Below are 14,497 nucleotides of genomic sequence, written 5' to 3'. Positions count from 1 at the left end.
CCCTCTTCTCTCCCAATCAATGCCCCCCCTAACTGGAGGGGGATGGGCGCCAGGTGGCCTGGGTTTTCTGTTTTTCCAACCAAATCACGACAGATCACCTCGTACGTAAGAGTTATTATACTAATATTTACGTACTCCCTCTCTCTCGGTTTACAGGGCGTGCGCGTATCCCTAGATCGTCAATTTGACCAACCTGATACAAGTCATATATTATAAAAAATATATCAATATAAACTTCAGATGTTCTATTTTCAAAAGGTATAACTTTTGTGTTATAATATACTCCCTCCATTCCTAAATATAGGGTGTATAGTTTTTGGCACGGAAATTAAAGAACGCATGTGGAGGAAAAAATTCACAAGTTTTGGGTGAGATTACACCTGACTAATTGACATGGGAAAATAGAGGAGGTTGCGTGATATAAGGAAATGTAATCAAATCCCCCCAAAAAATTATCCAAATAAGTGGTGCAACGCAATATACCTTATATTTAGGGATTTTTCTCAAAAATCTATACACCTTATATCAAGGAACGGAGGGAGTAGTTTATATTAGGGTGATAAAATTGTAAACTGAGACGGAGGGAGTAGATGTAGCAAAGCTTGGCCCGACCTGCTCTTCATTCTCTGCCCGTTCGTCCCAACCATTTTTTTTACCTCCGTCCCTATAGCTTCCATTGGGATTGGTTGGAGAACACGCAGTGGGACGGCAGGATCGCATCAAAGCTGAAGCACATTTCAATGTGGCACCAGGACCCACACGACCATTACGAGGCGATGGACAGGGATCCAGTGACACGTCACGTTGTAACATGGCCGTTGCATCAATGATGGACAGCCCAGATTAATGTACTAAATGAGTCAATGAGATAGCATTCCTCGCTTTCATGCACATGAGATAGCAGCCCTCGCGTACTGCCCTGAACCTCAAGGAACACATTTGTACGTCACAAGAGAAAACCAAGAGTGAAGCTGCATGCATGCGGACCCAAAATCCGCCCGAAACTGTGAAAATCAGTAAGAAGAAAACTTAATTTGATTTGGTTGGTTTGGAGTGCACCATAGTTTGAATTGAACATCCACATCTCCACCGGTAAAACTTGCACACAGGACGAGCACGTACTATGTAAATACAGCAAGATCGAGAGTACAGCAATTGGGAAACGAGAAGAGAACACCATAGAATAGATCATGACGAGTAAACCATCGAGATCCCGAATCCAAACAGCCGTCGGCACATACAGTGCTCCTTCTTCACAGTTCACACGCACGCACTCCCTAAGTTACATCATGGACCTTCAGACGTCCAGACACGCCAATTCGGATACAACGCACACACACACCCACTTCACCCAACACGAACACGATCGACGACGACGACGACGAGCTACGCCGGCTGGTTGGCTAGACAGATGGATCATCTAGTTGCTGGACACGGCCACCCACGCATACTTGCAGTGCAGAGAAACCATGCCCACCAGGACCAGCGCCTGCAGGGGGACGAGGATCCACGGCGCCAGGTCCGCGGCGCAGCCGGACTTGTACCGGAGGCTGTAGTGGAAGGCGGCGCCGGCGAAGAGGAAGGAGGCGGCGCAGAGGGCGACGGCGAGGAGGAGCTGCGCGCGCAGCGCCGCCCTGCGCCACAGGCCCCGGACGGACGCGAGGCCTTCGGCTTTGGCGCCCGTGCCGAGGGCGGCGGCCTCGGCGCGGCCGACCGCCATCCGTACCGAGAGGAGCAGCGCGGCGGCGGGGAGGGCGGCGAGGGCGAGGAGGCGGTGCGCGAGGACGGCGCGCGCGTGGACGCCCCTCCCGCAGGGGTTGGCCTCGTCGGCGCGGTGCACGCGCTCGGAGCTGCCGAGGATGAAGACGATGAAGAGCAGCTGCAGCTGGTGCTTGGCCACCTTCTTGAACATCGCCATGGGTGGAGCTGCTGCTGCTGCGTCCAAGGGTGGGGAGCGGGGAGTAGGACTGAGGCTGCCGGTGGAGCTGGGCTGGAAGAGAGAGGGCGAGGGCTGTTTATATAGAGGCGCTGTTGGCTGTGCCCTCTGCCCTGGGCAGCCATGCTGGCCGTGGGAGAGAGAGAGACGACAAAGCAGACCGGCGAGGGAGGGAGGCGTTTGAATAGTGGTCAAAACAAAAGGCTGGACGATGTGAGAATTCCAATGCATGCATGCATGCTTCACAGGTTGTACGCTCCTTTCATCGCAGGAGGTAGCAGTCAAGCTGCCGTGCCACAGCATACAAAAAATACTGATCATGCATGCATTCTCCGGATCTCTGCCCTGCTCATCCAAGGTACTAGTAGTATGCGACTGACCCCGACAAATACATCGCAGTTGCCGTTTTTGTCATACGACTGTACGTATGTACGTGACACAGCACTGTGGTACGGTACCCAGCTGCAACGCTAGCTTTACCTGGCGTGCTTTCTCGTGCTACCCGAGAGGAGCAGCTGCAGGAGAGAGGGAGGGGAAGAGAGCGCGCTTGATGGTGCATCATCTTGAGGTTGCCCGAGGCTAATCCATGCATACATAGCGCAAAGATGCTCAAATGCGGGCCGGGTACTAGTTGCGTTGCGTTGCGCGTGTTGCATGTCAAAAGATATGAAAGGCTCGGCGTGCCATATATGCCAACTAGTTAGCTCCTAGCGTTTTAGATTCGGTTTGTCTAATTCACATCTAAATGTTTTTTAAGGATGTCAAAACTAAGCTCCCACAAATATGTAATGCAACAACAAGAAATAAAAAAAACTAGGACAAAGAAAAAACACCACAAACAGAATGAACATCAACTTAGAAGATGTGTCCTAGACAGACATCTTCTAGATTAACCCAAGATTTCGCTTAGTGCTTTGTTTGTTTCGAACATATATGCATGAATGTGTGTGCTTTGGCAAAACAACAAAATGTGTGACTGGTCGTGCCATCTCTCTACTGGAGCATACATACTGTATACTGTCGTACCACCCAATCGCTACTCTGCCTGGCACGGCGGAAGAGTTCATGCAGCCGTGCCTTCCCTTTCTCGTTTCATGCAACACAGCACACAGCTTTTATTTTTATTTTTTTGAATGAAGACTCATGCATGCTATGCTGGCACAAACTGTGTGCGCCTAGCTCGGACTTGCGCGACTACGAAAACTTTGGAATTCTCGAAAGGTGGCACTGGTACGTTCATCTCTCTCTATCTCTCTCGTGATGGATACTACTCGTAGTTGGTTGCATCATGCCGTCATGCATGTACGGGAATCCAGGAAACGCAGGGGCGACTCGGGCGAGCACACCACGTCTACACGTAGCTGCTGCGTACTACCCATTGGTGATTGGTCAATAGCATAGAGCGGTCAAAAGGCTGGGCTGAGCTGGGTCTCAGTCCCCTTGGCATTCCAATTTCCCAAGGAAGATTGGTGAGCGCACCACGTTTTCGTAGTAGCTTCTGCGTTTTATCCACTGGTCAAGAGCAGAGAGCGGTCAAAAGGCTGGGTTGAGCTCGGCCTAAGTCCCCTTTGCATTGCCCATTTTCCCAAAACAACATCGGTGTACCGTGTACGTACGCTGTCATACTACATCATGCACCGCAGTTTTCACGAGAGAGATGAGACGAAGATGCACGGATAATCCGGCGGACGCACGCCGTCCCTCTCACAGCAACTCTAGCAGACCCCGCAAAAATTTGACCCACAAAACACGTTTGCAGTTTCACGAAGATCGCGTTTGCGGGTCGAAAACTAGTGCGGCCGAACAGATATGGTAAAGCAAACTGTAGAACTGGAATAAACAACTCCTTCCTCCAGTCCGGCCGTTGCCGCCCCTTCCTCCAGCCGGCCGTGCTGGCCACACCGGCCACGCCCAACCCTGTCGGCCGCGCCCCATAGCCCGCAGACCATGCCCCGTCGCCCGTCGGCCGCGCCCCATCGCCCACCGGTCGCGCCCCATCACCCCGCCGGTCGGGCCCAGCCTCGCTGGCCACGCCCCGTTGCCTCCGTCGTCCGTGTCCAGCCTTGCCGGCCACACCCCATCGCCTCCGTCGTCCGCGCCTTGCTCTATTGCCAGGCGAGCCGTGCCCCTTTGCCTGCCGCGTCGGGAGGATTCCGCCGGCCAGGCTGAGGTCATGGGAGGCCACGACGATGTCGAGCTCGTCCAATTCGAACCGGCGGTGATCGATTGCGGCGTGTGCGATGATGAATTCCGACGAGTTTAGAGTAGATTCCGGCAAACTGCGCGGCGGCGTGTTTGCTCCGACGAGGTTTGGCCGATATACGGGGCCCTCTATATTCAGCCCTCCAACCTCCAAAGATAAGGGTCTCGGGCGTGTATTTGCGGTGGCCCTTAAAAATTTTACGGGTTGGACTACTCTTACGGTTTCTGTTCTGGACACTTTTTTCACCCAAAACTGTAAAACACAAAAAATTTACAGGTTTAACCATTTATGCGGGGTCTGCTAGAGATGCTCGATCCAAACTCCAGAAGCTCGGGGCTTCGCACACTAGGCTAAGCACATTCATGTGTATTACCTCCCCGCGTTTATTAGCCCATGGTATTTTGGATCGAATTTGACTAGACATATTTAACTAGCAGAATATTAAAGCATGTCACTAAAAATTATATTATTAGATACATATTTAAATGTAATTTCTGATAATATCACTTTGCCTATGTATACATTATATTTTATTAGTTAAAATTAGGGTCAAAATATGTCAAAAATACGAGGGGAATAGTAAACCCAGACGGAGGTAGTACTAGTGCACTAGATTTATAGTTCAATATTTCAACTGATAACTTTCCAAAAACTGAGAGACACACTCATGCTATATTTATGTAGCATTTCACAAAAAAATTATAAGTCTAAATTCCGAACACAAGGCTTGACATGAGCGTCCCCTTCCAACCATCTATTTTCACTCACTGAAGCAGGAGCCCAAATCCCACCTTCTGCCCCAATCCTGTTTCTCTCTGCCCGATGTCTCCTTGTTGGCGCCGCTGACCACCTTACCGGGCACCGGCTACTTTGCGGTGGAGAGCACATGGCGTCCATGGACGATCAAATTTAGATCCCCGATCGTTGGCGTGAACGCCCATGTCCTTTTTGGCTGGCATTCATGGCCATATCTCGCGCTCGGCAGACGGATCTTGCTCGCCATGACTGGCTCTGCAACAGGATTCGCCTCCGTCCTCATTCACACAGTGGTTACTGTTGGCCTTTAGGGCATCTCCAGCCGTTGGCCTCTAGGAGGGGCAAAAAATCGCTCCCTGGGGTGCACCGGCGCTAAACCGCGCATTGGGGGCGTGATGTCCCCCAGTCGCGGCGCCCACGGTTAATCAAAAAAGTCAAATACGGCGCAAAAACGACTCAAATTTAACGCAAACATCGGCGAGTTCATTCAAACTTAAATATATTTTACAAAAAAAGAAAAAACTACCGCGGGCTACCCCGCCGTCTCCCTCGCCGCCCGCCTCGCCACCCGCCCACGCGGTTCTACATGCCGAGGAGGCTGTAGAACCGCGTGTAGTCACCGCCGTCGTCGTCATCGTCGTCGTCGTCGCCGGCCCCGCCTACGCCTCCGCCGTCCCTGCTGCATCCCTCCCCCAGTTGGCGCGGCGGGTTGGACGGTCCGGGGGCGTCGTCGTCGTCGTCGTCGTCGTCGCTATCGAGGACCACGACGCCGTGCTCGTCCTCGCGCCCTGCTGGGCCGACACTGACACTGAGAGACGAAAGCTAGGGGAGCAAATGGGATTAGAGACCCCAGTAGTCCTAGCCGTAAACGATGGATACTAGGTGCTGTGCGACTCGACCCGTGCAGTGCTGTAGCTAACGCGTTAAGTATCCCGCCTGGGGAGTACGTTCGCAAGAATGAAACTCAAAGGAATTGACGGGGGCCCGCACAAGCGGTGGAGCATGTGGTTTAATTCGATGCAAAGCGAAGAACCTTACCAGGGCTTGGTACTCGGACCTCGGCTCGAGGCATTTTCTCGCTTGCGGGCGGCGATCTCCTCCAGGGCCCGGCGCTGCCGGACCATCTCGTCGCGGAGGTAGTCGTCCCGCGCCCACCGCATGGCGTCCTCGTCGGAGAAGCGCCGGGCTATCTCCTTGTACTCCGCGAGGAAGCCGGGCTCCGGCTTGGGCTCGACGAGGACGAAGCGGCCGGTGGGTGGAGAGGCGTTGGCGCCGATGCGGACTCCGGAGCTCCGGGTGCGCGCCCTAACCGGCGTGCCCTGGGGCTCCGGCTTGACGGGGCGGAGGCAGGGCGAGCCGCCGGACGAGGAGGAGGACCCCCCGGTCTCCATGCGCCTCGGGGTCCAGGAGCTTCCCCGGCGGCGTGAGAAAGAAGGGGGAGCGGGGTACTCGAGGCGCGGCGTGTTGCCGCCCTCGATGTACTCGAGGACGGCCTCCAACGTGCGCCCGGGCACGCCCCACCACCGACGCCGGCCGGTGGCGTTGAGCCTGCCGGAGGGCACGACACCGTTGGTGGCCTCGAGCTGCTGGGCGTGACGGCGGCGGAAGTAAGGGTCCTAGAGCGGGCTGTCGGGGACGTACCGTGGCCCCTCCCTCGCCGCGCGCGGCAGGTTCGAGCGGATGCGTGCGATCTCCGCACGCCGCGCCGCGCCGGTGGGTACCGGGGGCACCGGCACGCCGCCCGCGCTGATCCTCCATGCCCCGGGCACCCGCATGTCCGGCGGGACCGGGTACTCGGCTCATAAAGGAGGCGAGCCTCGTCTTCATGAAGATGGCGGCGGCCGAAGCCGTTCGCCGCCGCACCGTCGCCTGGAAAGCGCTCGGCCATGGGTGTGAACTGGAGACGGCGAAAGAGAGGAGAGGAGAGGGAGGAACGACGACGGCGGGAGAGTGTGAGTCGCCGAGTGCACCGGGGAGCGGCATATATAGGCCGAGGCGCGCGTGCCACCGTGTGTACGCGTGGCGGGCGAGGGACGCGCGTCGTCCGGTCTTCACTGCGCTGCCCGTGAAGCATCAATGGTGCAAGCTGACCGGCGCGGCAGCGCGCGGCAGCTTTGGCATTGATTCGTCGCGGAAAACGAGGCGATGAGGACGACGAAGGGCCGAGAAGAGAGCCGTGTCGCTGACGCTGCGGGCCTGCGGCTTTTTCGCGCCAAAACAGTTCACCCGGCGCCCTCGGGCGCCCTCGGGCGCGTCGGGTTCGGGCTGGGTCCGTCGGCGCTGTTTTCGGCCCAAGCCGGCGAAAATCGGGCTCCTGGGGGCGCGACTGGGCCGTTTTTTCGGCGCCGGCGCGAAAAAATCGCCTGGGGAGGTCTTCCTGGGGACGCCGCTGGAGATGCCCTTAGTCGCCAGCCACCACTGTCTCCCCCTTCATTAGCGGCGAGATGTCTACTATATAATTTTATTCTTGTATATTATGTTGGGCCCCCAGACATAGAGTTTTGGACGTCAACATCAAATTTCTCTGAACTGGATGACCTAAGATTTTATCAATCCACAGGAGATGTAGGATGAAGGTGGTTTTTCTCAAACAACCTTGCAATCAAATACAAAAGATCTCTTATGTACCCAACACACCCAATAAAGTTGTCAGTTGTATAGGTGCACTAGTTCGGGGAAGAGATGATAATAAATGTGTATTATGGATGACAGAAATAGGGTTTTGTAATTTGAATAAATAAAAATAGCAAAGTAGCAAATAACAAAAGTGAGTAAAAACGGTCTTTCAATGTTTGGAAACAAGGCCTAGTGGAGTGGGGCGCTTTGGTGACTGGGAGCCCAATTTTTTTGAAAATTTCAAATTTCAAACTTTTTGATTTTAGAGAAAATATAAAAAAAGTGCAAGTATACAAGTATGAGATGTATATGTGTGTGAAGATTCATGATGAAATACCTTGAAATGCGACCTTTACAAAAAAACAAATGCATGGACTTTGAAGATGAATAGCATCATGTGATGAAAAGCCCAATGTTTGTTTCTTCAGAACCCTCATTTTAACATATTTCGTCTTGAAAATTTACACACATGTAAATTATGTCTCCATGTATATCTATATTTTTTCAAAAAAAATGAAATGTAAAAATATGAATTTTGGAAATTGCAAATGAAGGCCTCCATGCAGCTCGGCCTCCAAAAGCAATTTTTGGGCCTATCGTTCATACTTTTTACTATTGCCAACTCTCCACATCATTAACGCAATAGTTGTGTGTACTCGAGGACTCTTAGGGATATTTAAACCACATGATTTTCCCTCAAAAGTGCAGCAAAGCATCAGTCCAAATTTTATACTTTTTATCAAAGAAATTAGGATGAAATCTCATGGGTGTGCTTAACAACAAACCACCTCAAAGTAGGCTGGCGCATTAGTAGAGAGCTCAAAGTTCTTAGATTTGATATCCAAAAATCATATTCCTCAATGAGATATTTCTTAAGCTTCCTAAGATCAGCTTCTATGTTAAATCCCCAACCTTCAGTAACTCTTCTAAGCTTCCTAATCTTATACTGCAAAATATCAATTGCAGTCTGGCCCCTAGTAGGTTCCCTCCAGATCTTAGTGACCAGATCTTTGAAATCCTCTCTAAGCAACCACCACTTTTCTACTCCCTCCATCCCATAATATAGGAGTAGCTTATAACTACTCGACTTAGTAGGTTCGTTCAAGACTGAATCCCACAGAATGGCAGTGTGATCACTACCAGTCCTTTTTTTTTGAAAGGGATCACTACCAGTCCTTGGTAAAGCATGGCAAGAAACCAAGGGATTTTTTAAATCTAATTCCGTGTTGCAAAAATAAATCCGATCTATGGTAGAAAACAGACATAATGGGATCAACTTGATTATTATCCAAGGTAAATATCTGGAAAATTTGATTTTCAAAGACTCCAAATATTAATCCAGGAATTAAAAATATCACTCCATTTGAGATTAATGATAACAATACTTGTCAAGCTGGTATCTAACCAAATTAAAATCCCGTCCAACTAAGGTAGATATACTGTTATGTAAGAACAAGCAATGACATAAGGGAAATCATCTTTTTCTTCCTTATAAGGGGAGCCATATTAATCACCCTAAATGTGACCTCAGTCAGCGTGTATTTAACAACACAAGAGACAGAGAAATCCCTAACATCCCAAGAAACAACATTAGTGATGTCTTCATCAATTCCCATAAGGATACCATCTTCAAAACCCTTAGAAGGGAGGTGGTTCCAGGAGAAATTCTTATGACCAACTAATGACTTAAGAAAATAATCAGAAAAGCTCTCTTTCTTGGTCACTTAAAAACAAGTATGGTAGTATGAGTTTTATTAATAGTATCCACTACAAGGGTTTTCCTACAAGGGACACTGATGTCTCCATCACTCCAAAATAGAGTATTCATTGATAATCCTTGTCCTAGGGTGTTTGCCCTGTCTATTCTTACAGAAAACAAACCACAATTTGCCATTGTGTTCATCTACTAGATCTAAAAGCACACCATTATTAACTAAAAATTTCGTATGATACATGATAATTCCCATAATAGATAAAAAACACGCTCGATATCATTCATGTTGAAAGATTATGGATGTCGCCTAGAGGGGGGGGGGGGGGAATAGACGCTTTAAAATAATTACAGTTAAGGCTTGAACAAATGCGGAATAAACCTAGCGGTTAATTTGTCAAGCACAAAACCTACAACAACTAGGCTCACCTATGTGCACCCACAACTTATGCTAAGCAAGAAAAACTACTTAGGTGATAGCAAGATATATGACAAGAAACATTATGGCTATCACATAGTAAAGTGCATAAGAAAAGGGCTCGGGTAAGAGATAACCGAGGCACGCGGAGATGATGATGTATCCCGAAGTTCACACCCTTGCGGATGCTAATCTCCGTTTGGAGCAGTATGGAGGCACAATGCTCCCCAAGAAGCCACTAGGGCCACCGTAATCTCCTCACGCCCTCGCACAATGCAAGATGCCGTGATTCCACTAAGGGACCCTTGAGGGCGGTCACCGAACCCGTACAAAGGGCAACCCTTGGGGGCGGTCACCGAACCCGTACACTTTGGCAACCCTTGGGGGCGGTCACCGGAACCCGTCAAATTGCTCGAGGCGATCTCCACAACCAAATTGGAGACCCCGACGCTTGCCCGGAGCTTTACATCACAATGATTGAGCTCCGAACACCACCAACCGTCTAGGGCGCCCAAGCACCCAAGAGGAACAAGCTCAAGGTTACCAAGCACCCAAGAGTAATAAGCTTCTCAACTTGGAACTTCCACGTATCACGTGAAGAACTCAAACCGATGCACCAAATGCAATGGCAAGGGCACACGGAGTGCCCAAGTCCTTCTCTCTCAAATCCCACCGAAGCAACTAATGCTAGGGAGGAAAATGAGAGGAAGAACAAGAAGGAGAACACCAAGAACTCCAAGATCAAGATCCAAGGGGTTCCCCTCACATAGAGGAGAAAGTGATTGGTGGAAATGTGGATCTAGATCTCCTCTCTCTTTTCCCTCAAAAACTAGCAAGAATCCATGGAGGGATTGAGAGTTAGCAAGCTCGAAGAAGGTCAACAATGGGGGAAGAACACGAGCTCAAAGGATAAGGTTCATTGGGGAAGAAGACCCCCTTTTATAGGACCTCCCGAATCCAACCGTTATGTGCTCAGGTCATGCACAAGCGGTACTACCGCTTGGAGGAGCGGTACTACCGCTTAGCACGGTCAAAACAACCCAACGAAAGAGAAAACACGAGTTTTTGGTCCCGAGCGGAAGTAGCCACGGAAGTAGCCGCGGTAGTACTGCTCCAAGCGGTAGTACCGCTCGCAAGAGCGGTAGTAAAAAATTACTTCCGCTCCTGTCCGTGGTAGTACCGCTGCAGCCTTTTCAGAATACCAAAACTGACACAACTTCTGCAAACGACTCCGAATTCAACGAAACCAAGTTTGTTGGAAAGCTAGCGACAAGGGCTAACACAATCTTGATAGAAAAATCAATAAGAAGCAAATTAGAAAAGGCCCAAAATAAAATGGTGAGAACCCTTCCTCGGGTAAGACCGGTAAAACCTCCAACACCGAAAACATCATAAAAGACGCATGCAAACTCCGTTTTCGATGAACTCAAGCTTGTCATCTAGATGACCATAAGCTCTAAGACTCACAAAGATAACCAAACAACAACCAAGAAACATGATGCAAGGATGCAATGGTTTGAGATCTCGACGAACGATACGATCAAGCTACTCACTTGAGAGCCCCCCCTTGATAGTACGGCTATCGATCCTATAACCCGGTGTCCCAACTACCACCATGAGACCGGTAAAATAGAAAACCCATCAAGGGCAAACCTTTGCCTTGCACATGATCCACTTGAGCTAGATGATGATGAGCTTGTCCTCCTCAAGATGAACCACCTTTCTTGATTGCGTTGGGTCGATGGAGACTAGAAGATTGCTCCCCCATACTCCACTATGGTTGAGCCACTCTTCGGCACATCTTCACAAGTCCATTGACACCACAATGGATGGCAAGCTTCAAGCACTTGATCTCTTCGTGATGCTCCACTTGAACTTGCACACAACAATCTTGATGACGATCACCACTTGATGTCATCCTCTCCATGGGTTGAGTGATATCTTCCTCTTGACGCAAGCCCATGAACACGTACCTAACCCCACATAGAACTCTCACATAGACCATGGGTTAGTACACAAAGCACAATGGACAATGCTTACCATGCCATGGGATCACTTGATTCCTCTCGGTACATCTTCTACGCTTTGTGAGTTGATCAACTTGATTCACTCTTGACTTAGTCTTGATCAACCTTGAATCTTTCCAACTCTCTTCATTTGGATGATGTCTTGAAGGTAAACATGAATGGTCATACAATCTTCTTCTTCAAGACATGCTTGCAATAAGCTCAACTCTCATATGACCAATCTTTGAATAATTCCTTAATAGCACCTTGGTCAACACAAACTCTCCTTGAAACCAATACATGTACTCCAAGAAAAGCCTATGGACAAAACCTTCAAATATAACTCAAGGCAACCATTAGTTCATAGAGATTGTCATCAATTATCAAAACCAAACATGGGGCACCGCATGTTCTTTCACATGTGGAATGTTCATATACTTCAACAAAAGAATCTACCAACATCCTGAAATTAATAATTTGCAAGAATGCCGATTTTCCAATGATAGATTTGAGAACCCTCATAAAGGTGCAATTATAGAAACTAGGAAAACATAAAGCACACTCTTAGTAAATAAATACATTTTAAGCTTAATAATTACAAATGTGTGTAAGATCAACGTGGAAAGTGTTGAGTATAACTATTGTATCCCCCCTCAAAACGCATGAGTTGTGTCATTCACGTGAAAATGTTTATATTAGATTTCAGAAACATGTTTATTTTTGTGAAACACAATGTAAACATAGATACTCACCACACCACACACAAAGGAACTAACTATGTGAATTATGCTTAGTTCGTGAAAATGAATTATTTTGCATAAATAAATAAAATAAATTTCAAGAAGAGATTTAAGAATTTACAAAATTTCCATGAAATTTTCAAATATATACAATGAGAGGTTTGGCTTAAGTCCAACAGGGACACTGCAAAAATCAATGCCGATGTAGCCTTTTTTCGTGGATTCGGGTGATGGCGCAATAGGTATGGTCATATCCGACGATCATGTTATGTTTCTTCCGGAGTACTATTTGTCGTATGCTCCGGGTCGATATTGCTAGAATGGACGTGCATGCATGAGCATGTCTCCGTTTCTATTCAAAATTGCTCTGATGCTTTTCTCGTCCGAGCAGCATGACCACAGAGGAAATCATCTCAAAACGCTACGGCCCGCAAAATGAATTATCTATGATTGTCTCTAATCATACAATGTTGTACATGAACTCGTCGTACGCATAGCAAGGTTCGTTTCTGATCCTAAAAAAAAGCAAGGTTCGTTTCTATTTCAATAATAAGGCCAGAGGCATAACGGTATACGCAACGATGTCACTAAAATGTACAAACAGTCAAATAGAAATTTGCTCAAGAATTGGCGGTGATATTCCTTGGCTGCAAGAATGAATATCCAATATTGTCCTTTTGGAGGGAAATACATGGCATGCTCACGTGCATATATCGGCGTGTCATCCAATCACAGTTATCTAAAGAGATTCCCAGCTAGCCATATCCACAAGATCCACAAGTATATCTGATCTCCTTGTGGCTCTCACTCTGCACCAATGACATCCAAGATACAGATTTCTTGCTATGCACCTCTCTCCTGTCAGCTTACACCAGTTCAATTTCCTCTGCCCGTCCACTGCCTTAAGAAGCCCATTGCCCCGATCCCCTTAAGCCATCTCCACACCCACTCCTCATTCTTGGAGAACACATAGAACCTCCATCGATCAGAATGGCTGCAACCACCATGTCACTCTCTTCCCCAGCCTTTGCCGGCAAGGCAGTGAAGAACCTGCCATCGTCGTTTCTTTTCGGGGAGGCTCGCGTCACCATGCGCAAGACAGCGGCAAAGGCCAAGCAGGTTGCCTCCGGCAGCCCGTGGTACGGCTCTGACCGCGTGCTCTACCTCGGCCCGCTTTCTGGCGAGCCCCCGAGCTACCTCACCGGCGAGTTCCCTGGTGACTACGGCTGGGACACTGCTGGGTTATCAGCCGACCCTGAGACCTTCGCCAAGAACCGTGAACTGGAGGTGATCCATTGTCGTTGGGCCATGCTTGGTGCGCTCGGTTGCGTCTTCCCCGAGCTGCTCGCCCGCAACGGTGTGAAGTTCGGCGAGGCTGTTTGGTTCAAGGCCGGATCCCAGATCTTCAGTGAGGGTGGCCTCGACTACCTCGGCAACCCAAGCCTCGTGCACGCGCAAAGCATCCTTGCCATCTGGGCATGTCAGGTCGTGCTTATGGGCGCCGTTGAGGGTTACCGCATTGCGGGCGGACCACTCGGTGAGATCGTAGACCCGCTCTACCCAGGCGGCAGCTTCGATCCGCTCGGCCTTGCCGATGACCCCGAGGCATTTGCGGAGCTCAAGGTCAAGGAGATCAAGAACGGTCGTCTCGCCATGTTCTCCATGTTTGGTTTCTTTGTGCAAGCCATTGTCACCGGCAAGGGTCCACTTGAGAACCTCGCTGACCACCTCGCCGACCCTGTCAACAACAATGCTTGGGCATTCGCCACCAACTTTGTTCCTGGGAAGTAAGCTGTCTTGCAGACCATGCTTGCTGTGAGGTGTGTCGTCATGCGCGTGATATGTACTATCATGATGTAAATTATGAGGATTCTGTGCAAAAACATTACAAGATTTGCCTGCCTTCCATCTCACGCCCCGTATTTGATATGGCTATTTGATCTGATCATCTGAAAAAAATACGCCGGGCTCACATTTATTTACACGTGTCTTCCATTGACGGTTGAACATATACCACAAAGTGTTTTATGTAAATTATTTACTTGACGAATTGACGCATAACCAAAATAGGGAATACTGCTCCTAGACACCCTATATAATCTAGAATTTTC

The 14,497-nt window shown here is 49.3% G+C and overlaps 1 protein-coding gene across 1 annotated transcript; it reads left to right on the top strand.

The window, feature by feature from the left end:
* Nucleotides 1-13,301: 13,301 nt before the first annotated feature.
* Nucleotides 13,302-14,294, top strand: LOC119312339 (chlorophyll a-b binding protein of LHCII type 1). The gene has a single exon (XM_037588063.1). The coding sequence runs from the start codon at nt 13,377-13,379 to the stop codon at nt 14,175-14,177; it is 801 nt and encodes a 266-aa protein (XP_037443960.1). The 5' UTR covers nt 13,302-13,376; the 3' UTR covers nt 14,178-14,294.
* Nucleotides 14,295-14,497: the final 203 nt, after the last annotated feature.

This window comes from Triticum dicoccoides, chromosome 5B, assembly GCF_002162155.2.
Source record: "Triticum dicoccoides isolate Atlit2015 ecotype Zavitan chromosome 5B, WEW_v2.0, whole genome shotgun sequence".
Classification (NCBI taxonomy): domain Eukaryota; kingdom Viridiplantae; phylum Streptophyta; class Magnoliopsida; order Poales; family Poaceae; genus Triticum; species Triticum dicoccoides.
This window is presented reverse-complemented; position numbering and strand designations above follow the sequence as displayed.

Bases quoted from the DNA above. Each gene is read 5' to 3' on its own strand.
- LOC119312339 (XM_037588063.1), top strand. From the start codon at position 13,377: ATGGCTGCAACCACCATGTCACTCTCTTCCCCAGCCTTTGCCGGCAAG.